At 39.7% G+C, this 26,589-nt stretch overlaps 1 protein-coding gene across 5 annotated transcripts in view; it reads left to right on the top strand.

Moving 5' to 3' along the window:
- cnksr2a (connector enhancer of kinase suppressor of Ras 2a) overlaps nt 1–26,589 on the top strand; it is a 76,454-nt gene that overhangs the window by 2,111 nt on the left and 47,754 nt on the right. For 4 of the 5 annotated variants that reach the window (XM_037757512.1, XM_037757511.1, XM_037757515.1 and 1 more), the window contains exons 2-6: nt 14,252–14,415; nt 15,793–15,995; nt 23,499–23,586; nt 23,974–24,015; nt 26,434–26,553. In XM_037757512.1, coding sequence (XP_037613440.1) covers nt 14,252–14,415; nt 15,793–15,995; nt 23,499–23,586; nt 23,974–24,015; nt 26,434–26,553 — 617 coding nt within the window. Of the gene's footprint in view, nt 1–14,251; nt 14,416–14,462; nt 15,094–15,792; nt 15,996–23,498; nt 23,587–23,973; nt 24,016–26,433; nt 26,554–26,589 lie in introns of those variants that run through there. The other variant, XM_037757514.1, reaches the window with a different exon arrangement.

The raw sequence follows: 26,589 nt of genomic DNA, 5'->3' as shown, positions 1-26,589 counted from the left end.
GTTTACAAGAGTGCTTGTGACACCTTTCTGTGATCAGACTACAGATTACAGTCATTCATAATTCAACAGTCAGGCTGATTAGGTTTGTACCCAGGAGCCTGTGTGAACATTGAAAAAGTCTTTTACACATTAAAAAGAAATAGCTATTGCTGATACATTGTGCTCTCTAGGGTCCTCACTGCTGTTTGCATCTTTGTTATAATGACAATACGACATATTGCATTTTCCACATAGGCACGCTAGAGTTTGATATCATAAAAGTGTTCTTAATAATCAAGGATAAAAATTAGATTTGGTGTCAGTCCTTTCGAAACAAGTGTCCCTTTAGGCTCCATGTTTTGCACCAACCATAGCTTGTTCATTTACCTCTTATTTAAGCGCAACACACAATATGTTGCCAACATGTTGGTAACAACTCATTTTGGCTCAACATGCAGTGCCAATATCACCCAGGCCTCCCCAAAAAACACCTTCCAAAAGAGCGATCTCCAACGTTAAACCAATCCATTTATCAGATTTATTATCTAACCTCATTTAGTTTGAATTAATAGCTGAGTTTTAGCTGTGATGCCAACACTTTGGTTCTATTAAAAAAGTAATATATGTCCTGTTTGGCAAAAAAAGGTACTACGTGAAGGTCACGCAGAACTTTCTATCCAGTTTGTAAAATGATTTTGGGCTTGAAGAAATACTTGGCAGTCGACAGTGCCGTCATATCCTGAATACGCCTTCCAGTTCCCAGCTGTTGGTGTTTTTGAAATAGTTCACAGTTGAGTTTCAAGGGAATTTTATGGGATCTGCGGGCGTTGTTAGGTGATAAAACAAAAATTAGGGATTGTATCATTAAAGTAATACTCCACCCCAAATCTCTTTTTTAAGTGTCAGACAACCTCAAGCCAAAAAGGTGGTCGTAAAAAGTTAGTCGTTTTTGGAGAATGGAGGCTGTTACACTGGACGCCAATGGTGACAAGTTCGTAAACTCATCATTTACAAGCCAGAAATTCGTTTTTAATTAGAATGTACTGGCTAATGATTGTCAAAAAATGTCTTCGAAGATTACAAATTCAGAGAAATGTTCTTTATTAACACAGATTCGGCAATACGCCCTTAAAATAAAGACAGTATGATAAGATACTGAAAAATCTAAACTGTAATTGACTGGGATACCACAATTCTTTCAAGAATCAAAAAATAGGAATATAAAACGTTTCAATATATATATATATATATATATATATATATATACACCTCTAATTAGGGCTGTGCAATATGACGATATATATCATAAAAACGATATAAAAATGACAATTTTTTTCTACCGTTTCCTATTGTTTCTATCACAATATAGGCTAGGCCTATATTTATTTAATTTTTTCTCTACAATTAAAAAAATATAAAAATATATATAAAAATAAATAAAATTAAAATAAAAATATTTTTATATAAATAAAAAAATAATAATAATGTCAATAAAAAAAAATGTTGTTTCAGCAAATTTTGGCCATTTGTTTTTGCAGTAAACACCTTTTAAAGTTTGAAATTTTGACTTTAATTTAGCGCCAGTGTAATGTTATAAACACTGTACCGGAATGCATCTTTCTACAAAAGCTGATAAAAAGCTGGACCTTTAAACGTGACCTTTAAATTTGCCCTTTTGACCTTTAACAGCGCCCTCATCAGGTCAATCAGTGACATCTTTCACATACTGGAACCCAGCGCCAAGATGCATCATCACAAAACACAGCCCGAGCCAAAGTCCCACTCTCCACATAAACTGAGAAATTAAATGACTAATAACAATAACTAATATTAGAAATAATTGTTATTCATCTTGTCTGTTTGTTGCATAAAAAGCAGGTCAGGGATTTTTATTGACTCACACGCTTCGATAAAATCGTGACAAAGATTTATTTACATGATGTTCTGTGTCTCAGAGCCTCATCATTGGATGGGTTATTGGTTGGTCATGTGCATATGGCATGTGTTTATGTGTGCTCCTGTGTGTGTGCTCCTGTGTGTGTGTGTGTGTGGGTGTATGGTGAGTTGTTCGTCTCAGACCGTCTGTGCAGAACAGCTGACAGACACACACACACGCTCTGAACAGAAGGCTCCACCCGGGTCCTCGGACATTTACGCTTGCACACACACACAAACGTACACACAACACACGTGGCATGCTTTAGTGTGGTATTCAGTTCATGCTGGGTCTCTTGGGTGTGTCTGTGGCGACAGAGGGGAAACATGATATACTATATTTGTGAGTGTGTGTATACAATAACATGCACATATGCACTCAGGCGTTCGGGGGCAAAAGGTTTGTTGACTTGGCGACAGCGCTGCATTGGCACGTCTGAGGCTAAAACAATATGGGAGTGGTACACTTCAATGGTAATATGAGACCTTGCTGGGAATGCTGGGAATTCTGCCCCACGTCCCGTGGAGGCCGGGCCAATTTTGTACCTCCTTTCCCTTGCGTGGATTTGATCGGCAGACTCGGAAATTAGCAGTGAAATTGCCGTGACAGCACATCTGATGTGATGCCACGAGAGAAGATAGTCGCAGCCTTACGGATCAGACGATTTTAGGTCTGTGGGCTTGATCCTTTTAGACTTTTTCTCTTTAAGGTGCAGACATGACTCATGAGGATTTAGATTACTTGAAACATTTTGCCATGTTGCATCAGAAAAGCCTGTGGTTTGTTGCTGCATTTACTGAGCAAACAAGTGGTGCGCAAAGGGAATATGGTTTTTCGGTCACTCAGAGGCCAACGAGTCCAGGCGGACCTGTAAAGCTCACTCCAGCGTGATGCAGCTCCGCGTTAGGACATTTACATACTGTAGCAGCGTTTTTAAATGCATCAATTAATGTTGCGTTTAATGGTTTTCTTATTTTAAACCCTATGCGACTGCAGCACTTACAGGCAGAATTATTAGAGTCGAGATAAGAGGTTTAGAAAGGCTTCTTGTTGGAGACAAATCTATGCAATTATGCTGTTAATTGACATTTCAATCAGGAGAGACATGAAGAAAAGATAATTGTTTATTATATCAGATGATGTGTGATAATGAAGTCTTGACAGAAAGCCTTTAGACTCTACAGGGAGATTTGTAATTGAGGGGCGTCTGCCCTGAGCAGCAGCAAGATAAATCCCCCTGTGGAGTCCAGACACTGGTGGCGATGATGAGGCTGATAAAACGATGAAGCTGATGAAGCTGCAGAGACTCGGCGTTGATGGGAGGTGGAAGGGCGCGCGTAACAGCAGCATGAACGCACTAAAGGCAGAGAGAGAATCCTATTTAATATGAGACAGCAGCAAAATGATAGACTTACAATGTAGGCATGTTGGATAGATGTGACCAGCTGATGAGAACAACTGATAACACGATTGACAGCCCCAAACAATGACAGCAGGAACTTATGAGTGAGCATGTGTGAGAGGAGTGAATGGCACATTATATGGGAAATAAACTACAGGCCTAATGCTGCAATCCATTGTACTCGGAACTCAGAAAAAACACAACCTCCGACACGGAGAAGTACAATGGAACAGCCGTTCAAGTCGGAAAATGTATCCAGCCCTAGTTCGCCGACATAAACACACCCGACGTCGCAGCAACATGTCGGCAAACACGGTGAATTACCTTTTCATATTGTTACTTTATGTCGTGTTTTATGCAGCGTTTGTGTTGTGAAACGTACTGTCACAACGTTGTAGCTGCTATTTCCATTTCCACTCAGTTGATTTGTGCTTGTTAGAAGTCTTTGCATTAAGCATACAGTACTAGTCTACTCCTCCGGCGGATCCTTAATGTCATAAATTAGATAAATTAGATTAAAAATGTTCCCATAGGATTCTTAATTTAAAGATGGTTACTTATATGCGTTTCTCTTTGCTAATAGCGCTCCGGTAATTGATGTAAGTCCTCTGTAGATGCTTGTGAAGCTCAGACACTTACATACGTAGACTTACACACATACAAACATCAGTTTGCGGCGGGTGTTTTGTTTTCCCGAGCAGATGCACTGGGACGCATTTAGACTGAACTTACACTAGAGCTTTATTTAAAGGCTTTGTACATCCACACAGGTCTTTTCAATTAATCTGGCTGATTAGCCCTCTGCTCTGGACCATGTGGGCCTGTACAGACTAATTGAGTGACATCTTCCTGAGTCTCCTGTTAGCTTAGTTGCACCCATTAGGGCGGAACAAATTACACCTTTATCATTGTTATTGGTAAATGGAGATTTGTGACTAATAAATTCCCATTAAAGCTCAACCTACCTTCAACCTGAGCAGAGGTCTAATCAGCCAGTATAACTGAAAACACCTGTGTGGGTGTTCAGTTTAGTACAAATGCAAAATGTCGTCTACATGGACCATCAGCTAACTTTTTGCCTGGGACCTATTAGCTTTAGCCTCCGCCTTTTAGTATGATGGCATGTAGGTATGAAGCCATCAAATTAATGTTTAAGATCCCTTTTTATAGAGTTGCTTGAAACATTAAAAAGTCAGCTGGAGACCACAGCTCTTTCACCAAACTCATGGAGCTAATGTTAGTAGCTTGCTTTTGTTTACCTCTGTCTCTTGTAACTGTAGACTGTATATAAAGATGGACAACATGACAGCTCCCCAAAAGTGAAGTCAAAACGTCTCGATTGCCCCCTAGTGGCTGGCTGCAGTATAGCTCATAAAACCTGCCTCCTCCGTATTAGTGGATGGGACATGAGCCAAAGTACACGTCAAATACATTTTTCACAAAGATGGTTTCTGTCATTTTAGGTAGCTCTTATCACGCTGATGTTTGTTCAAGTGTTCAGTTTTCTGATAAGTTCTGGTTAAATTAGTTATTTGATGCAACGTCATGATTGACCGCGGCATCTATAGCTACTGCGCAGACTCCAAATTACATCCAAATCTGAAGATGGCAGCTCCCGTATCCGGTATATTTTGGCTTCACTTCTGTTCAATGGGAGGAAGTGGAGACGCATCGTCCATCTTTATAGCCTGCCATATACAGTCTATGGTTGTTATCCCAAAACAATGTGGGAGGACGCTAAAACACTCAGGAACTGCACAGTTTGCTTTAACTGCACCCAAAATGTGTTGTCAGTTTAGAAAAAAATCTGTTTCTGTTGTTGTTATTGCCCAAAGCAACTGTAAATATATATATTTATTTTGCCTGCAGGGTTAAAAAACATGCTATAACAATCTGGTTTGTGCTGTTCTGAAATTCATTGCTTTGTTTTCATAAACCTCCAGCCAGCTCCATTTGGGCTGTAATTTAACCTCAAAGAAGTTATCTGCATTTTAATAATTTTGTTCCATTACAAGCTTTTCGTGCTCATGGCGTCGATCCAAATTTAATGGACATTTTTCCAGTTATAAATAACAGATGGGAGCAGACATTTACAATTACCTGCACCCTTCATTGACTAATGCAAATTTCCGAGGAGAAAATGCGGAACATTTCTTTGATTTAGTGATGCCTGGAGTATTATTCTTGCCTTGATTGCCTCCTTCTACTGACTTTTCATGCATGAGGCCTTGGCTTTTTTGTTTTTGTTTTTAGCTTGTCTAATTAAATTGGAATAAAACTGATGTGACAGACGGCCTTGTAGTTGAGGTCAGCCAGAAAAGTAAGGAGAGCAACACTTACTGTATCGTAAACAACAGCATTTACACTCTGCAACTGCAAGAAAATACAGACAAAAGCACAACTTATTAATGGAGGAATTTGCTTAATTTCCCCCGTGCATAGTCACCCCAGATGACAAGCTGGGATTTAAACTGGCAACCTTCCGGCCATAAACTCCCCTCTGATAGCCGGCAGGCTTCTAACACTCTGCATTTACAAATCCCAGGAACCCAGTGAACGCTCATCTACATTTTTATTGTTACCGAAGCTTCAGAGTGCTTGGAACAGATGACACATAACCCGACAGGGAGGGCCAGATCTTTTATAGGACTCTCGAACATCCCAGAAGTCACCGCAAAATCTAGTTTTATTAGATGTGAGTGTGTGTGTGCGCGTGCACACGTGTGTGTGTGTGTGTGTGTGTGACAGAGAGAGAGAGGGTGTTTGTGGGAGTTTGGCTCGCCTGCTGTTGTGAAAAGTGTGCCTCTGTGGGAGTTAAGTGTGTGAGTCAGCTATGAATCACACTTTTTCTGTACCAGTCAAACACATGCGCACACATGAAAACTCTCCATCTCTCTCACACACACACACATACACACACATGCACATCCAGTACTGTACATACAGAGATATGAGGGCATGATCGTACAGATTAGACACCATTATACAACAAACCCACACAGACACACTGAGCATGTGATGGTCAATTTATAGAAAAACGTGAGCGGGTATATTTTAGCATTTACAGTAGAACAGTGATTTTCCAACCTCGGGTGTCTTGTCCCCCAGGTGGTGCGTCAACAGTTGTCAGGGGATGCGACTAATTAAAAAAAAATAGAAATTAGGATTTGAATTAAAAAAACAACAACAACAAAATGCATATTGAGTCAGCTGTAACACCTCAACAAGTGTTGAGAATGTGTGAAAACCAGTTAGTAATGAACTGGCTAAACATTTGATCCAAGTAATGGATAAATAGTTAAAACTGTTAGCTAAAAGTAATGGATTAACAGTTTAAATAGTTAGCTTAAAGTAATCGATAAACAGTTGAAACTGTTTAGAAATTTAAAAATTTCATTTAATTTTTCTCCACAGAAATGAATGAAATGCAATAGGCCAATTGTATGTATATTTAAAAAAAACACAAAAAAAAAACAAAGCAAGGTTGTCTTAAACCCCTAAAATCAAAAAGGCCTTGCAACCCCCCATGAATATTTGGTGATCCCTAGTGGGTGTCGGGACCCTCAGGTTGGGAACCAGTGACCTAAAGTATTTATATATATGGTAGTTAGCTAAAAGATAAACGGTTGAAACTACTAAAAGTTGTAGGTGTTTTGTTCATTTTTAACAAATCCCCCCCTAGTTATATAGTTTAGAGAATATTATAGATCCAAGATGAAACTGACAGAAGTGGGATAAAAAGTCACAATTACAAATCCGTCTGCTTCTTCAGCACCACGGACAGCGTCTTAGATTTATCAATACACAGCCCAGTTAGGCTGCTGATATTTCAGAGCCGTTGTCAGGGTCATAGATTCTAACTTGCACAAACCTCAGTCAGATAAAGGATCACTGAGTCAGGCAGACTAGACGAACATATTCAACTAAACAACCCCTCTGCCCCTCCACTCTCTCTGCTACTAGGGGATGGAGAGTAGGGTGACAAGTTAACAAGTTTGTCTACGCACTATAAATTCTCTATTTCCTCTGACACTTTTCTTTTTTGGCATCTTTAATCTATAGCTAGTAAAGCTAGGGAAACTCAAGACTATAGCCTCCACTATCGAGGTTCGGCAAAATTAGAGGATAAGGTGCCGGGTCGTAGATGTATGTAGGCTATGAGGCATATTTGACTTACTTTACTTGACTTAATACTTTTTATTGGGTGTATAGCCTACACATGTCTACATTTGGAGAATGTAAAAATCACTTTATGCCTACAACAATGATAAATGAAAATTAAAATATAACCGTATCCATATAATTTTTTTGTCAAAGCCACAGGGAGCCACTGGAGAGAGGCTAAAGAGCCGCATTCGGCTGAGCCTCAGGTTGCTGACCCTTGGCTTAAAGTGTCAATAAATGGTAGATTGCTAAAAGATAATTAGTTTAAAGAGTTAAAAGAATTACAGAAATGGAAATAGTTTAATCGATTAGCTTATTCCTCAATGACAGGAAACTGAATATTTTTGAGTTGTGGACAAAACAAGACATTTGAGGACATCATCTTGGGGTTTGGGAATCACATTTTTCCCCATTTTTTAGACATTTTATAGACCAAACAACTAATTGATTAATCGAAATAAATCAACAGATTAATCAACAATGAAAATAATCGTTAGTCGCAGCCCTAATTGAAATAATTAGCTAAAAAAATTGGATGAAAACCTGAAAACCGTGGCTGAAAGTAATGGATAAATGGTGAAACAAATGGCAGTGTTGATGAAGGGGTATTGCGTTCATCTGACAGCGCAGTGGGGATTTATTTGACAAAAAAGTTTGTGAGCCGCTGCAGTATGAGAGTGAATCTCATACAGCAGCAGTCATTATGCTGTATATTAACTGTATAGCACTGTTTTAGTTTCCATCTCACTCTGCGTGGGTGTGTGTGTGTGTGTGTGTGTGTGCTCGCTGATGTCGCTCACAATTTGACTCATCAGTATTCAGGGCATTCACGCTCTCCCTCACTGCCAGCGATAAGCGATGATGATTATCAGTGAACTTTTGCTACACAGTGTACATCTCCCCTTCTGCTTCTCTGCCTCTCTCTGCCTCTCTCAGCTATAGTAACACTTTGCCTGCGAGAGCCAACATTGTTTTAATCAGCTTCACGTCTATTAGGAACCAGCCGCCATTAACACTCATTAACACGCACGCTGTGAGAGGAAGAGAGAGCTCAGACGCCTTACTTGAGCAAAAATAGCAGTACAGCGTATGACCGAAAGTGTGTAAAATTGCAGAGTTGTCTGAAACATATAAGTATGGAGGTATGAGCAGCAAGTTGTAGTACTCCTTTCACAGTATTCTATTATGTTATTGGGTTATTTATTATTTATAATGATTAATTAACATGTACGCAGCATTTTAATATTGTAGCTGGTTACGATGGAGCTAGTTTTAATTATTTATATACTGTTGGGTAGTTAAACCTGCGATAATGTTTCTTTTGGCCGCCACATTGTGAACACAACAACTCACATGTTATCACCTTTTAAAGGGATAGTTCAGGTTTTTTGAAGTGGGGTTGTATGAGGTACTTATCCATAGTCAGTGTATTACCTACAGTAGATGATGGTCGGCACGCCCCCAGTAATGTACTGCTGTGGAAGGGGGCAGCAGCAAAACGTAATTTAGCCACCTAAAAAAAGGCTCACCTAAAAAAATCAATATCTGTTTAAGTGTACGTTATATTTAGAATATTTTTGCTAGTTTACCTTGTCATGAGACAGCTATACAGTCTATGTTTCCGACGGGGAGCTGAAGCTGCTATCTATGCTCTCGCCAAAGCCACCAGATTCCATTGAAAAAAACAGTAATTTTACTTTGCAGAACGTGGGAGTTTCTGATCTACCACAGCCTCGATCGGTTAGTTTGTTTGTGTTATTGTGTGACTTTTGTTAGTTCAGATTCACCAAAGTCACACAATACCACAAACAAACTTACCGATCGAGGCAGCGGTAGACCAGCAACCACCGTGTTCTGCGAGGTAAGATTGCAGGTTTTCTCAATGGAGTCTGGTGGTTTTGGCGAGAACATAGATGAAAACAACAGCTTCAGTTCCCCATTGGAAAGGTCTGTCTCACGGCAAGGTAAATCTGTGAAAATATTCTAAACATAGCGTACACTTAAACTGATATCGATTCTTCTTTAGCTGTCTAAAATACATTTTGCTACCGGCCCCGTCCACAGCAGTACATTGCTTCGCTTCCGTGCGGTAACTCCTGTCTGCTTCTCCAAACTGGCTGTGTGCCGACATCTACTGTAGGTAATACGCTGACTATAGATAAGTACCTCATACAACCTCACTTCAAAACATCCAAACTATCCCTTTAAGTTGATATGGTGAACTTGCTATAGGCTTCTTACTTATATTAATGAGATACAGCTTGTAATTAAGTGAGTTTTAAAGGTGCTACAGGCAGATTTCTGAACTTTAGACAGCAGCAGGATAGCAGTATCCCCTTGCTTTCAGTCTTTAAGCTAAGCTACACTAATCACCTCCTGCCTTATAGCTTCATAATTAACGCAGAGAAATGAAAGAGGTGTCAATCTTCCTAATAATGATCGTACGTTTTTGTTGTGCCTTGGTATTCCAGCTACTTTTAACCCCCTGCACTGTTGGTGAAATGCTCTCTAAAGGGGATATCCTATCTACAGTGCAATATTTTATTCTGAAACGTTGTGCAGTAGAAGTGTGAGGTAGCATAAATTAGACATACTACATATCTCACAAGGTAGAGTATTCTCTTGTCAAATATTTCAGTCGCTCCCCGAACCTATAAAGTTTACCTCAAGTGACCTTATCATTAAAATTGGAAGCCACACAAATCACATCTGAGCGGTTTGATGTCTGTCTTTATTCTTATCAAGTCCTTTCATGCTTGTCAGCTGGAGCTGTGAGCCGAGATATCGCTCATCGACTTGAAGTGCTTGGGGGGTCCAGATAGTGCGATCAATTTGTCTAGTTTCCTTCCAAAATGAGATAATGGTGAACAGATGATGCCTTATATTCAAAGTTGATTGCAAGCAGACCATAAAAGCGATGTTTATTTATGTTTTAAACAAGATAAAATGACAATGTTTTTTGAAATTTTGATGGATTTCAGACTCTGGCGTCTTTTTTTTTTCTTCTCCTAACTTGATATATGTGGCATTTTGAGACTGAACGCTTCATTTGTGCTTCAGATGTAGAGGCTGCGGAGGGGGAGGAAGCGACGGGAGGGTGCAGAAAGCGACAAATGCTGCTCGCTCGTCGCTGATGAGAGATGGAACGTGTGTGTGTGAAATAGTTTGCATACAATTTAGCAGCTGGCTTATGAGCTTTTTTTCTTTTCCGTCTTCCTTTTTTTTCTCTCCTTCTCTTCCCATCCTGCTTCTTTTTTTTTTCTCCCATCTTTGTTAGTGTGGTTATGATGGATGAGTGTATTATAAAGCGGGGACTTGAAGCGGGGGAAATCAATGCTCATTCCTCAGAGGTGTGTGTGTGTGTGTGTGTGCGTGTGTTTGCCAGTTGGCTGTTTGTTAAGAGGTTAGATGCTGGATACATTCATTGTTTTGGGAGCCAGGGGCTGCAGCTGAGCCGCTCTGTCTTGATCTGCTTTCCTTTGACTCAGCAAACCTGGTCAGGCCAGACCGACACACACACACGCACACACACACTCGTGCACATTAACAAAGCACGCAGCCACCCACTTATACGCTCACGCACTTGCAGATCTAGAGAGACCTTCCCACTCACAACACAGACGTTACACAATCCAGCAGAGAGTAAAGTCTTACCTGGGTGGCTGCCTGATTACCCATCCATTACCTCTTTTGTTCCAGTCTCTTGACTCTCGTTACAGGTAGCCCACAGAGTTCCGTTGAGGTCCTTTGGAGAGTAAATTAGAGTTCAGCTTTGGTGAACTTTGACCCGTGAATTTGCACCATTAACCAATAGCAAGTCGTGTTGACAGCGCTGACCTCTGAGGGGATGCAGAGCCCCAGATGGAGGAAGCTATGGTAGCTTATTAGGTGTGTTGTGTTGCACCCTTCACTTTTATTCAACCCTCCTCTGCCTGAGTATTAACTGTTTCACAAAAGAGGAAATAGTTTGAGACAGAAGTCGATGGTATAAGCTAGGGCTGGGCAATATGACGATATGTATCATCAAAACGATATAAAAATGTCCATCATAAATGTTTTTTTTTAATTGTTTCTATCGTGACATAGGCTAGGTCTATCTTTTTTTCTTCTTTTTCTCTCTATAATTTAATTTAAAACTGATATGTTCATTTTGCACATAACTAAACTAATAACAACCTAACTAAGTGGTTTTGTAGCCTAAACCTAACAGCAGCCGTTACTGTAGTTTTGTTGCGTGGCGTAAAGATGACACTCAAAAGAGGCGTACAGATGACACACGAAAAGGCCAAAATGTCCTTGTAATGCTGTGCTATTTATACGCCTTCCCATGAGATCGTGTTGAGATCCAGGAGCTATTGCAAACCCATCCGAGCTGGCGAGCGAGTTAGCGGTTAGCTCGCCAGTTGTGGCGGTTTTAGTCCTTTGGTAATCACTTTACGTAAACAAGCTTCCAGCCCCACCTTTTTTGCATGTACAAGTGAAATGCTAACTTCAGTTGCTCGGATGGTGGCAGATCAGATAACGGTTGTCCTTCCAGTTGGGGAACCAGATCAGAAAACACTAATTTGGATACATTTTTTAAAGGCGATGACAAACAGTAAATTTTGTTGTTTAGTTTGGACGACTTGCTGCATTCATTTGTTTCCATTCAGGGTGAAAATTAATTAGCAATTAGCAGACTTTTGAAGGCTGCTTCGGTTATGTAATCCATCACAGTGTAGCGTACATCAAGTTTGTTTTTGCCAAAGATACATCGTTGTTATATGGAAGTTTTGAATAACAATGCAACGACAATGTAAGATTGACAACATTTAACGCAGACACAAGTTTCATCCTGTGTGCGAAATGAATGTAAACCAGTTGATGTCTGGAACTGTCTGATCTAAATCTGTTCACCATCCATTTGAAAATGTTCAGCAAAAACATGATTTGCAGTTATTATGAGCTTAAATTTGCAAACACACTGGCCTCGTCCTTTCAAGTGATGTTGAGAGCTTCAGTAATTATGGGCTGTAAAGCTGTTTGACCATGATACAAGTCCAAATATTGTTGATATCTAGAGGGAAACAGCTAGTGTCTGTTTGTATTTCCTCTCTCTATCTACCCTCATTGCATGGTGGAACAGGTCTCCAACTCACATTTTCTGCCTTACGTAAAAAAGAAAAAGGAAAACACAACAAAAGAAGACCTAAAATGCCCCTTGTGGCACTCAGGTGTCTCTCAAAACAAGCTGTATCTCATACGTTTACCTAAGCCTACTGTGGTTTCGAAGTAGCGTCGGGCTGAAATCTACAAAACTGCAAACAAGCTGAAACATCTCAAAAAACATGACACAGCAGCTGTTGTATTATCTGACACAAACCCGGAATAAGCAGCAGTAAAAATGTGTCTAGCAGTGAAAGAAATCTGTCCTCCCTGTAGGCTGCTCTCCGAAGAGGGAAACCGCAGGTGAAAAGTACGGTAATAAAAGCTGATTAGTGCTTCTGGAGTGCAGCCCGAAAGCTATAATTTAAAAGTAGAGATGTGTCTCATTATCGATCAGGGAGCGCTGAAGAGTGTCTCCGCGGTGGACGGGTCATGAAGGGTGACGATGTCGTTGGGGTGACATTACCCTGCTGTGCATAGGGCACATCATTTCTATGTGTATTCTCATAATTGCTATAAAAAAAGATAGGATTATAGGTCGTATAGTAGATATAAAACAGTGTTGCAGTATAATAGTGTTTCAGAAGACTAGTCCATAAAAGATACATTATACTTACCTTATTTGACCTTGCTTGCTTGTCAGCTCTTCCTAACCTCACTTTTTACAGCAACATTTGCTTCCTAAGTAATTTCTGTTTGTAATTGAATCCTTAAAGGGGCCATATCATGAAAAAAAAACACCTTTTCAGTGCTTGTGTAGATACACATACGTATCTGGAGTGCTTACCAACCCATAAACTGTGACATAAGACAACTCAGTCAGTTTTTTGTGGGCTGCCTAGATCAGAAAACATGTGATTCAACAAGCCGTTCAGATCTGGCTCCCCTTCTTATGTCACATGCAGGCTCATTAGAATATACCACTCCCCAATCGGAGTATCTCCACCATAGATTAGATATAAGAAGTGGACGTAGTCACTGTGACATCACCCATTGGTTTGTGGACTGTTGTTTTGAAGCCTCGAGACCAGAAGTGACACGAGAGGGTGGAGCTAAGTACAACCAAACACTGAATAAGACTTTTTTAGGCGACTAAAATGTTACATGTAACTTTTATGAACTGAAAACACTGTGAAACAAGGTTTACAGTCTTATTTTCTTGAAACACATGCAAAAAATCTGCCAGTTAAGTGTTTTCCAATGTAAAAAAATATATAGTTTCCAGCATTTACTTGATTCTAAAACAGCAGTCTGACTTTTTCTTAAACACTTATTCCTCAAAATGTCTTGAAACAGGTTAATTATCATTTGAAACGGGTTGAAATATGTTTATTTTTCAACTGTTATGGATTTTAGGATTAAATTATAGACGGAATGACTTATGCTTCATCGCAAAATATAGAAAAATGTGGTGCCAACTCAGAATAGTACAGGTTTACTGTGTGCTGGCTTCAGAGGTGTTTGATAGAAGAAACAATTTCATCAACAACAAACATCACATTTTGTTTTCGGTCCCTAAGAAGAAGAAAAAGATTTATTTTCGCTGCGGTCGTGATCTCATTTTGGAACACGTCTGATTCTATTTGTTGTGAGTAACTCTAATAATGTGTGTGTGTTTGCTCCAGGTCTGGACGACTGCTTGCAGCAATACGTGTGTGTGTTTGAGCGCGGCGGTGTGTGCGGCGAGAGGCTGCTGAGGATTAGCCACGCCGAGCTGGAGGAGCTGGGAGTCTCTCGCATCGGACACCAGGAGCTCATTCTGGAGGCCGTCGACTTGCTCTGTGCTCTGGTGAGTCAGTGTGTGTGTGTGTGTGTGTGTGTGTGTGTGTTTGTTTGTTTTGTAGCTTCAGTGCAGTACTGAACTCTCATTAACCATCTTTACTGCTGCAGCTCTTAATGTATTCATGTTCTGCTTGAATGCACAACGTGATAGATTGCACAAAGTTAATTGTCAACGTGCTGCATCAAGTCCTTGCCTCTCATAGTTGACACAAACTAAGAAGAATGGTTCAAAATGGCTCTACGAGGGTAAGAAATGTTAAGTGTTGGGGTTATGTTACCTTGGAATTACAAGGTTTTATCTGACATGATTGTCAAAATTGAGATATTCACATTTCCTTATTCTGTGACAACTTTAATACACACCTTTCAGTGCAACTTGGCCTCATCATCAGTAATATAACCTGGGGTCATCAGGTGTTTCGGGTCATTCCACATCAGACACGCTCGTCCAGGCGACTCAGCCGAGGGTGATCAAGCCCCCGGCTGGCTTGTGTCCAAGTAGATTATGTGGTCCAAGGATCACCCCGCTTCATCCACAGCCGTCTTGGTGCCTTCCTTGTGGCATCGGTAAAATCCTGTAATCCCAAGGAGCTTGAGTACCCTGCAGAGAGTGACTAACCTGCGAAGACCTCTGCACCCGACCTCAATGGGCTCACACCGGGGTCCTCCACCAGGTTGTCAGATAGTAAATAAACTAAGTGGATAATGTGCCATGAAGAGCTTAATTTCTATATTTATTGAATTTAATTGTCATCATTGTTTCTACGAGTCAATCGAGTGTGTGTTCATTAGTTACGACCCGTTGAACACGGGTTTAAAGATGCGCTTATACAAAGTAGTTCAACCATCATCATGTAATCTTTAAATTTAAATTTGAAAAGTATTTATTGCATGCAAATTTGCCATAATCAATACCAGAATCCCTAAAGTAACTGAGAGATATGAAGGCCTGGAGAGGTAAAGTAATAGTCTCACAAGTCAAATTTAAGAATGCAACTTGACAAATCGGAAAAAGTACTTCCTATGTACTATCGTGTTATTACCCTCGGATGCAAACAAGTGATTTATGATGCATTGTCTTCCTTCTTGTTTAGTCGTTATTGTATGTTGTTCAATAGTCTGACAAAATTCAGAAAAGTCCTGCATACTGATGGATGTAAACATACATAACGAGGAAAGAGTTTAAAACAACAACAGTCAGTGTGATCACCTTCTCTCTACCGAATATGCAACATGAGTCATTAATATGCACCAGACTCCTTTAAGAAAAGCTGGTAAACATGTTGACAGATAAGATCCTGATTAGTATTCATGGTGGTTTCGGTGTCTGGAGGTTCAGCTAATCTTTGTTTATGTCTCTGTGTTTTTATGTGCGTTTGTGCAGAACTCAGGTCTGGAGACGGAGAGCGTCAGGACTCTGGCTCACAAACTCGGCGCCTCGGCCAAAAACCTGCAGAACTTCATTTCCGGCCGCCGCCGCAGCAGCCAGTCAGAGAGCAGGTCCTCACGGCGGCTCCCCAACGATCTGCTGACCTCCGTAGTCGACCTCATCACCGCCGCTAAGAGCCTGCTAGCCTGGCTGGACAGGTAACGTGTTTACAGGTTCTCTGAGATTCTGTCTTTGTTGATGAGTTAACTTTTATTACGTCAACAGGATAATTACTTCTTATATGGAAAAGCGCCGGTTTTATTAATAACACAATGACAATATTTGTGTGCTTTTCCTACTGTGACATGTCAAAATATCTTCAATGAAAAAGGCCCTTCACATCCACACAGGTGTTTCCAGATGTAGTGGTTCATTAATGTGACGCCAGATACAAACAAACAGTGTACGGCTCCTTTTGTATCAGTGTTAATGTTGGATTTTCTGTAGATGTAACTGCAGTTTGATAAAACTTCTGTAGTTCTTTTCACCAAAGTGGGAGATATTTTCACTTAAATTCCTGATATCTCTGACTTTTAGTAAGTACAACAAGTTTTGTATTTACATAGATGTATTTTAGAGATGAAACTAACAAATAATTGACTCTAAATTAATAAACCTTTAGGCAGCATTTTTTTTAATCATTGATTAATTGTTTGAGATAAGATAAGATAAGATAAGATAAGATGTAGCCAAAGTTGCAAAGTTCAAGTAATTTTTTTGGCTGGAGGGCCAGAGGCCGCAGAGGGTCGGTTTTTACAATTGATCGGCAAAATTCAAAATGAAAATGCGGAAACAGTCCTTTATGCAAATGAGCCCGTTCAGCGCGACACGTTGGCTCACGAAACTTGAACCCAGCTGTGAAACTAGGCGATTTATTTCTAAAATGAAACCAGATTCAAAAGTGGCGTTGCCTATTTCTTGCTTAAAATGTTTTCATAAGTAGATTTTGGTGGATTGTTGCCGCCATGTTGTTTCCTGTTTGAAACGGCAAGCAGAGAATCAGGGACCAATCACGTGCATTCAACGATCGGGTACGTCACCACTTGAACTTGTCAGTTGAGTGGTGCAGCGCGTCCCCCTAGTGTCCTTGCCGGACCTGGTGGACATGTACCACTGGATTTAACATTATAGACATGACCGCTGACTATTTGTATAAAACTTTAGCCACAAATTCGCAGACTGACCGTACACGGTCCGGAGTCTTGTTATGCAAAAAGTCCAAAAATTAACTGGTTCCAGGTTGTTAAATGCGAATATTTTCTATTTCTGCAGTCTTCTAATCCATCAATCAAACAATTAGATAGTAAATGAATCATTATTTGCAGGATGTATTTAATGCTTCATGTGGAAACTAGAGTTATAGATTTTTCCTCTGTTGAGGTCTGTTGATCCGGCGCCTGTAAAAGTTTGTTTTCTCTTTCAAAGCTCCAACAATGCAGAACAAACTCTCCTGCAGCTGTTGGTTGTTGACATCTTTTGAGAAATATGTTGTTTTTCCAAAAGGAATAATGTCAGACCTTTTTCTCACCGTGTTTCTCTGTCTATCTCCCTTCACTCTCTCCTCCTCTCTGTCACTTCATTTATTCATGACTCGACACGATCTCCTGCACACGACACGCACGTCAGATACAGAACCAAAAGGTCTTTGACATCGGCTTCTTGAAATGCCGCTCACCCACATCTGTCCTTCGGCCATCCAGACACACAAAAGCATATAGAGCCACGTCCACGAGCAGAGCAGACCCATAGAAACCGCCCACGCACTTTGTACCAAACACACACTTTTGCAGACACACACCCACATCTGCACGCACTGACACACACTTATGCAAGCGCACGCGCGTTCGCCCACTCACGGTGATGCAACTGTAAATGGCAAAGCGACATTGAGAAAGTGATAGACTCAGCAGAGCCGGAGCTTCATGCTCCCTATTTTTCCATTTCTAAGACATATCTATGTGTTCAGACATTGTCAAATGCTCCTTTTTATGGTTTTATCCTGCATATTACAACATGACAAACGGGAAGAAAAGCACATTTTCCAGCTGTGTGAGGGCACACCGGAAAATTTAAAATGCATACGATCCCTCCAGAGCTTTTATTTCAAGGAAATTTCATCTTGTAAAATTGATTTCTACTGCCTAAGAATAGCAATGGCAATAGCGAGTAAATCAAGCTGTATTTGAGCTACGTGGTGTTGAATTCACTAATGGACCCTAACGATGTGGAAAAAGGTTATGATTTCCAAGCATGTTGGGCTACAATCCGTCTTGTATTAATACCCACAAGCTGACTCCTTCCTAGAGGTTTTACACCAGCAGCAAGTTAACATAAAGCATGTTAAAACTGAGCTTTCATCTCTCCCTGATTGCTCGCTATTAGACCTCTCAGGGATGTAGGAAAAAGTGCAACATCAGTTCAGCACTCAGGCAGCAAATGTACAGCATATTCTAGTTTCTCTCTAATGACTTGAGAAGACATTTCGCAACCTTTTCATGTATCAAATAGCATCGTGGGTACAGGAGCACAGATCATCTTTTCCCTGCCTCTGATACTCCGATGTGTCCTTATATATACACTTTTCTCTTCCCCCCGTGGTGACAAACACCATTTGCAGAGGGCTTTACATCTGTCTGGGAGAAAAGTGATGTTATCATTCCACAATTACTGAGATTCGCAGCATTTCTTGTTACTTTGAACTCTCCACTTCCTTTTTATATGCACATTTGAAAGCACCTAGATATGAATTAATAACTTGGCCACAGAGACTACTGGAGACTATGTGTGATGTATTTTGCTGATAGCGTAAAAATGCTGTAGTGGTTCTTTTAAGTTTTTGTATTTTTAACCAATGTAGTGAGTGAGAAGATTTTACATTTGTCATAAATATATCAGGGATAGGGCAGAGATCAATACTGCCCAGCAGGCTCAAAACTGATAATGTGATGATATTTGATGTACATTTACTCAAGTAATGTAGCCTTGACTTTTATATTATACTTCTACTCCATTACATTTCATACCCCCCCCCAAAAAAAAAAATTAAATAAATAAACAAACAAACAAACAAATAAATAAATAAATAATTAATTTATACATATGTTATTTATTTATTTATTCATTTATATAATTATTATTATTCCCCTACATTTATTTAACTAGTTCCTTTTCAGATTACATAAAACACATAGAATATACAGTGGTTCCTAAAGTTCATATTAATGGGTTTTTGTCACTTATAATTGTTTATATTTGGAAGATAATCATGCTCTAATTTGTGGAATTACAGTTCCCATCATGTTTTGGGAGATGAAAACAGGAAGCCAGGAGTCAGCTATGAGCTACAACGGATAGAGCCCCCGTTTCTTTTGCTTATATTTGTTCACATTTTGGCAATTTAGCACTATAAAAAGTATGCCGAATTAGATATTAGCAGGTTTTGTTTGCATTTCACTCGTTAAAGTACAGACAACTATCACTAAATTACTTTTATACTGAAGAAAACTGAAAAACGTGATCATTCTTAGGCAAGTTCGGGAGTTAGAAGGAGCGTCTTTTTTCTATGATTTCAAGCAGATTTATGGGCGTTAATTCTCGATGGACAGCAGATATAATGATATACTCGGAAAGTGTAAGCCACACTGAATCTAAAAATAAGTGTTTCTTGTCTGCGTGTTCAGATTTGACTTAGTTATTGGGTCTCCAAATTGCCTTTTAAATGTTTTCCGAGGGTTGTTTGAGGGTTTGAGCCTGACGGTTAGCAAACAGTCTGTGTAGCCTCAGGTCCTGCGTATATATAGCACACAGCCTCAATAATGGTGACCCAAATCACACACACACACACCACAGATACAGCATACACTAGAGGCTGTGGCCGTATATATATCTGGGTCTTTAAAACAATGAAGAAAATTAATGGTGTTTGTCTTTGTGTGTGTGTGTGTGTGTGTGTGTGTGTACTGTTGTTCATTTCATCACTTTGGTGCAACTAGTGGTGGAAGTGCACTTACTCAATTAGCCTACTGTACTACAAATCTAAGGTACTTGTGCTTTTCTTTTCATGCTACTTTTTACTTCTACTCCACTACATTTCAGAGATAAATATTGGTACTTTTTACTCAACAATTATCTGATCTTTCGTGTTCAAAACATATGAAGACCTTCTAAAATATGATGCTTTGTTATAAATAAACCTACCCGACAGTGTGTAGCCAACAAGAACAGCCGAAGCAATTAGTTGATTAATCAATTAATCGATTGACAGAAAATTAATTGGATATTATTTATTGTTATTTGGATAACTCATTTTCATGCAAAAACATTTTCATAGTTCAAATATGAGGTTGCTGCTTTTTCTTTTAATTATTTTAATTAATTAAATAATTTCAAAGCATTGTGAAGGTGTCACTTTGTGCTCTGGGTAATTGTGACGGCATTTCTCACTATTTTCTGAATTTTTACAAACCAAACAATCGATCAATAGAAAAATTAATCAGCAGATTATTCCACAAGGAAAATAATCATTAGTTGCAGCCCTGTACAAAACATTTAAAAATATGCTGCACCTCAACCAACTACAACATTAAAATCATGCTATTACATGAATGCATGAGTAATAAATGATAACAGTAACAGGGAGCATTTTCTGCATTGAGTACTTTTACTTTTAATACTTTAAGTAAAACTTTTTTCCTGGTTATACTTACATACTTGTACATTTTCAATACAGGACCTTTACTTATAAGTAGGGCTGTCCCAAATAAAACATTTTTGGGCTTCGAAGTGAGAAATATTGTAAGGTATTCGAAGCTTTGCGGCGCAGTATACATATATATATATATATATATATATATATAGAACCAAATGAAGTATTCAAATACTGATTTGGAGGTTGATTACCATGGCAACAGTCGAAGCTTCGACGCACTCAGGTCAGCCCTTCTAATAACAGAGTATTTTTTACAGTGTTGTATTAGTACTTTTACTTAAGTAAATGCTCTGAATACTTCCTCCACCACTGGTTGCAAACATAATGTACATGTGTGTCAGTGAGCCTGAATGTGCATTGTGTTAATATGATGATGACATTGTCTGCATTAGGGTCGATGTCTCTTTGTGTCTGTACGCATCATCATTAGCGCCGCATTAGCTGCAGCATGTTCCTTATCGTTAACACCCTGTTCACACCTAAATAGTCTATTGTGTTACTATGCGCCCAGGGCCTCATTTATAAACATTGTATTGGCACAAAAAAAAGGGGCTTTAAAGAGCCTCTCCTCTCAGGAAATAAAGGGTGCACACTTCAGTGAAAACAAACATGTGGGAGACTTTGGGGATTGATGGTGCCGGTGGCAAAGCAGCATAATAAATCCACACAGTGGTCTAATAACCCTCCTCACACTGTTTATTTCAGTCAACAGCCTAAGCTGTGCCTTTTTTGGTTTGTTGCCAAACCTGGATTGAAATGACAAGTAGTCTATATAATGTGTGTAAATTGTAGCACTCAGGACAGAATGGCCTATTTACCTGGTTATGCAGCTTCATTCATCCCAAGCTGTGTCCCATTTTCCTCTGTGGAAGAACATTACTGTCGTTAAAAGGAAGCCAGACGTCAGGGGCAGTTTTCTCCTGCGTCCTCTGAACGTACCTGTAAAGGTTTGGATTTCTGAGCTGGTGGTTTTGTCTTATTTTTGAGCTTTATTCTTGAAGTTGCCTTTCTCATATTAGAGCTATGACCCACAGACCAGCCTCAAACAGCCTTTTTACATATTGTTGAAGGACACTAATGGACGTTACATGAATCATTTTTGAGTAATTGTATCAGTTAATGGGGTTGCTTATGAAGCCAGAAAGAAAAATGCATGTAGGTGAGCATTTTAGTGTGAACACTTCTTCATTCAAGTGTTGGCATCAAGCACAGTTTTATGAGTGATGTTGCACAGGCTCATTCGTTCTCACGGAGGTCAATTTTGACAGCAACATCCATTTGTTGAAGCTCCTCCTGTTGCGGCGTCACGAAAAAATCCCCAATTTGCTTCATCTGAGGTCCATCATCTTAACACTTAAAAGTTAATTACATTCATGACTTGATTTGAGAGATGTTTATATTCTTTTCTACCACAACAATTAGTTTATTAATTGACTTATTGATCCACAGAAAATCGGTTAATCATTAAAGTGATTTTTCTTTAGCAGAAATGCCACACATTCTCTGTTTCCAGTCTCTTAAATTTGAGGATTTGCTGCTTTTATCCATTTAACATTATTGTTAATTGGATATCTTGGTGTCACAGCAGCACAGTTTGCACTGGTAGTACTGGTATAATGATTAGTTTTTAGGTCTTTAATCACCACCCTCCAGTTACTAATAAGTCACAACAAATACTGAAAGCCTTGGTTGCCAACAACAACACAAGAGGATTACTGTTGGTTTCAGTTCATTTGTGTTAAGAAATAGATGGAAACTAAAGCAAAATACTTTAGATAAGATCCGCCTTCTTGACGTTTAACAACCAATCAATAACAATGACAACCTTTGACCGCAATAACGGTTAGTTGGAAAAAGAAACAAGCAATTTAAAGAAGAGTATTTTTCACCATTTTCTAACATTTAACAGACTAAACAAATAATTAATTAATTGATAATGAACATAATCGTTAGTTGCAGCCCTAGATAACAGGAAAGTATGTCAAAGGAGAAGCACAATAGGGCTGAACAATTTTGGAAAAAACATCTGATTGCAATTATTTTGACTGCTATTGCAATTGCGATATGGTTTCCAATATTCGAGCGAATAATAATTTTTATATCATTATTCTCATTTTCATTGATAAACATATTAAAATTATTATGGTTTGATTTTTGCGAGGATCTGTACCAAACAAAGATTTTTTTCTTAAATATATAGAATATAGGGTGTAGTCCAGGAAATCTCTTGCAAAGATTGCATTCGGCCAGAGTGCAATTTCTTTTCTTTTTTTTAATTCTTTCTTTTTGCATTTTTGGCATTTTTCAAGCCTTTATTTATAGGACACTCGATAGTCTAGAAAGGGGGAAAGAGAGGGGGGATGACATGCGGAAAGGGCCGCAGGTTGGATTCAAACCCTGGCCTGCCGCGGTTAGGACACATCCTTGTGGGCGCCCGCTCTACCAACTGAGCTACCGGGGCGCCTAGACCATAGTGCAATTTCAATCAAATTTCGATTAATTGTGCAGCCCTAAACCACTAAGGCCTAAACCACAGCATCACACTCTTCATTAAACATATAAATATAGATAGAAAAGCTCTGATAACAGAAATACCTACATCATTTCATATGTGGTCACCTGCTTATGATTGTTAACATTGTGTTAAAGAGTATAGCAAAAACAACACAAACAACAAAATTGAAGTTAAATGGCCTCACTTTTCTCCATGTTTTAGTTTGTTATATTACTAATGCGACTTCTTTGATTTATAACGCACATACAACGTCACAGATTCACTCATGAATGAGTCGTAAAACTACTTCCTATAAATGTGTGTGCCTGTGTATGTGTGCAGTGCACGCCCAGTATCTGTCTCTCTAACAATGCTCCTGTCCATCTGCTCTGCTCTGTAAGTGATCTAATGCAGCAGGAACATTATAAGACATACTGCTGTGTTATCTGTTCCTCCCAGGTCTCCCTTTGCTGCAGTGGCAGACTACTCAGTAACCCGAAATAATGTCATTCAGCTCTGCCTGGAGCTCACCACCATTGTACAGCAGGTGTGTGGAATTGTTTGTGTGTGTGTGTTTTGAAGGCTGATAGCTCTTATTCTGCCATGGTTGTCATATCCCCCTATGAACGGTGTGTGTGTGGGTGTGATGCAGCAGCCTCAGACTCTCTGCATCCTCGAGCGAGACTCGATTCTTCGCTATTTACGGTCTGTCTTTTGTATGACTGATGTGTGTGTGTGTAAATAAAAGATAAATGTGTCTGTTTGCGTGGGTGTTGTTTTCTTTTTATCTGCGAGGGTATAGAGTGTGCAGGTGTAGGGTTCAGTAATGTGAGGCCCAGACAGTATACAGAGCAGTTAGAGGGTGTGTGCTTTTTGAGCGTTTGCAAGACAGGATGTTCTGCTCGCGCTACATTAAATTCTGCTTTTCCCTCAGGACTGTACGGTGTTTGAGACGGAGAACAAAATCCTTCATGTGGTGAGTCCTGCTTCCTCAGCCAGCTGTCGCTTATTTGTTCCGTGTTGATGGGCGGCGTCCTGTTTTTTATTTTTTAAGATCTCACATTCCCTCACTGCAGAGTATTGCTTACTCCACAAACACAGAAACTCCAGCTGGAGCTAATATTTTAGTAGATCTCAAAAGGAACATCTGGAGTATTTTAAAGTAATTTTAAAGAAATGTGTTTTCTTGCAGGAAGCTAGATGAGAAGATCGATATCATTCTGTTAAATATGAAGCCAAGAAGTGATTAGCTTAGCTTAGCATGAAGACAGGAAGCAGGGGAAACCAATGTCCAAAGTTCAAAAACACACCAATAACAGCATGGCACAGTAACTTCCTGGAGTCTTGTTGTCAAACGGAGTTTGTTTGGCGACCAGTGAGTACAACAACATGCAGGTTTTGTTGTCTGAACCAAGGCAGCAAACTTTATTATTCCTTTCAACCTTGACAAAGACAGCGCATGCCAGACCCACTCCTTACCTTTCACAATAAAAGCCCTAGACATATACACTGCACAACTGTTTACCAGAGGTCAATTCACTCAGAGCATTTCGCTGAAAGGAAACTCAATAAAATAGCTTACAGTCCTCAGACAGACTGCCAGACACTCTGGGTCAATAGGATCCCGGTATTTCGTGTCGTTTCTTCGTCACGCTCCCCCAGAGTGTAAAGGCCTTTAGATGTGCTGCAAGTCATATTGTTTTAACTTTGGAAAGAGCTACGCTAGCTGTTTCCCACTGCTTCTAGTCTTTATGCTAAGCTAGGCTATAATCACCTCCTGGCTCAAGCTCCGTACTTCATGCTGCATTCACACAATATCGCCAGAATGCGAGGAAAAGAAAAACCTCCTGTTATTCCGGCTTGGGAATATTATCACACTGATAGTCACATAATTTAAATAGCATAATTTAGCTTTTTTTTCTAGTGTTACATATTTAAGCAGCAGTGTATAACACCTTTTAAATTTGCTGAATTGATTGTATTAGTGTTCATTTTATTTAGATCTATCTACACTACCAGTGATGGTGGTTTTGCAGCCATTCTGCCAACAGTTTATTGACACTTCCTGTAGTTCTTTTCACCGAGTGGGACACATCGCCGCTGTCGGATACTCTCCTAAAAAGACTCACCTCGGATGCTACACAATAGTTACTCGTAATTATGGTTTGAATGTTATAACCGAGGCATAAGGGACATGTGAGTGATATCGATCTTCTCATCGAATTGTTGTCAAGATGGCAAATAAACACATTTCCCAAAAGGTTAATTCCTTTAAATGATTGTTTCAACTTACCTTTTATTTTTAGCTTCTATACCAACACAATGAAAGTAAACGACATTTGAATAATCCCCCTTCCAGTTTAATAAATGTCCCTGTTACTGTGGATCAGTGGTTCCCAAACTAGGGGGCAGCTAAAGTTTAATTGACCATTTTCACAGCAGTCATTTTCACTTGTCAAACACAGGTGTTACTAATACGATCACCAATTACTGCATTGCATTGCAGTAATTGATGGAACGGAGCCATTGTTAATGTTGTTAGTACCATCTGTTCTTTTCCGGTTATGTCAAGTTGAAATGTCCGCCGTGAAAAACGTCCGTGACTCTGATTCCTCCGGGAGCGACAGAGGGCTCTGATGCTGGAAAAGGCTGTCCACATTCAAATTCAGCAAAATGTCATGTAAAGTATGTAAAAGTGGGGAGAAAATAAAAAGTGGTGATGCTCATGGAGCAAAAAATCTAAAATATGATGACGCTTATCACGCTCCAGAGTTCACTCTCAGTATGGCAGGAAGCTTTATGTCTTTTTTAAATGTCTCTTTAAAAAGTTTGGGAGCCACTGCTGTGGATTTTGCAGAAAATATACGCTGTCAGCTGTTTTTTATTCTAACTGCTTTCTGCCCGGGAAATGGTCCCTAAAAACTGTCGACAGCAAGTTGTGTGGAGTCTTCTTTCTGCTTGTTTAATTTTTCAGCGCTGTAGGCACCACAATTAAATCCACCTCAATTCAGACACATATCTGGACAAGTAAAAACCAAAGCTATCCTCATAGCTGGATACTACTTGAGGAAAATGAGAAACTGTGTTTGTAATTTAGGTGAATTGACCCTTTAAAGTGCTACAGGAAGCACCAGTAATAAACCCCAGCTGTGTTAATAGTGGCAGCCTCTAATTCTGAGCCATCGTATTTAGATTAGGAGGGAAAGTATGTTCATTTCCCCACTAAAGCCAAAGAGAAATACAGGAACAAAAGCTGTGGTTTATATGGATGTAATTTGGACAGGTTGTTTATGTTTTCACCTCTGTTTCCTAATAAAGCACCACCGCTGAACCTGTTTTATAAAAGCTCTGTGTGTCGTAACTCGTCCTCTCTCATTTTCTTCTTCTCCGGTAGTGCAAGACTCTGTCGGAGGTGTGCGAGCACATTGTGTGTGTGTCATCTGACCCGCTGGTTTCTCAATCGGCCCACCTCGAGCTGGTTCACCTCACCAACATCAAACCCTCTGAAGGCCTGGTAATGACTCTGTGTGTGTCTGTGTGTGTGTGTGTG

Source organism: Sebastes umbrosus, chromosome 21 (assembly GCF_015220745.1).
Source record: "Sebastes umbrosus isolate fSebUmb1 chromosome 21, fSebUmb1.pri, whole genome shotgun sequence".
Lineage (NCBI taxonomy): Eukaryota > Metazoa > Chordata > Actinopteri > Perciformes > Sebastidae > Sebastes > Sebastes umbrosus.
This window is presented reverse-complemented; position numbering and strand designations above follow the sequence as displayed.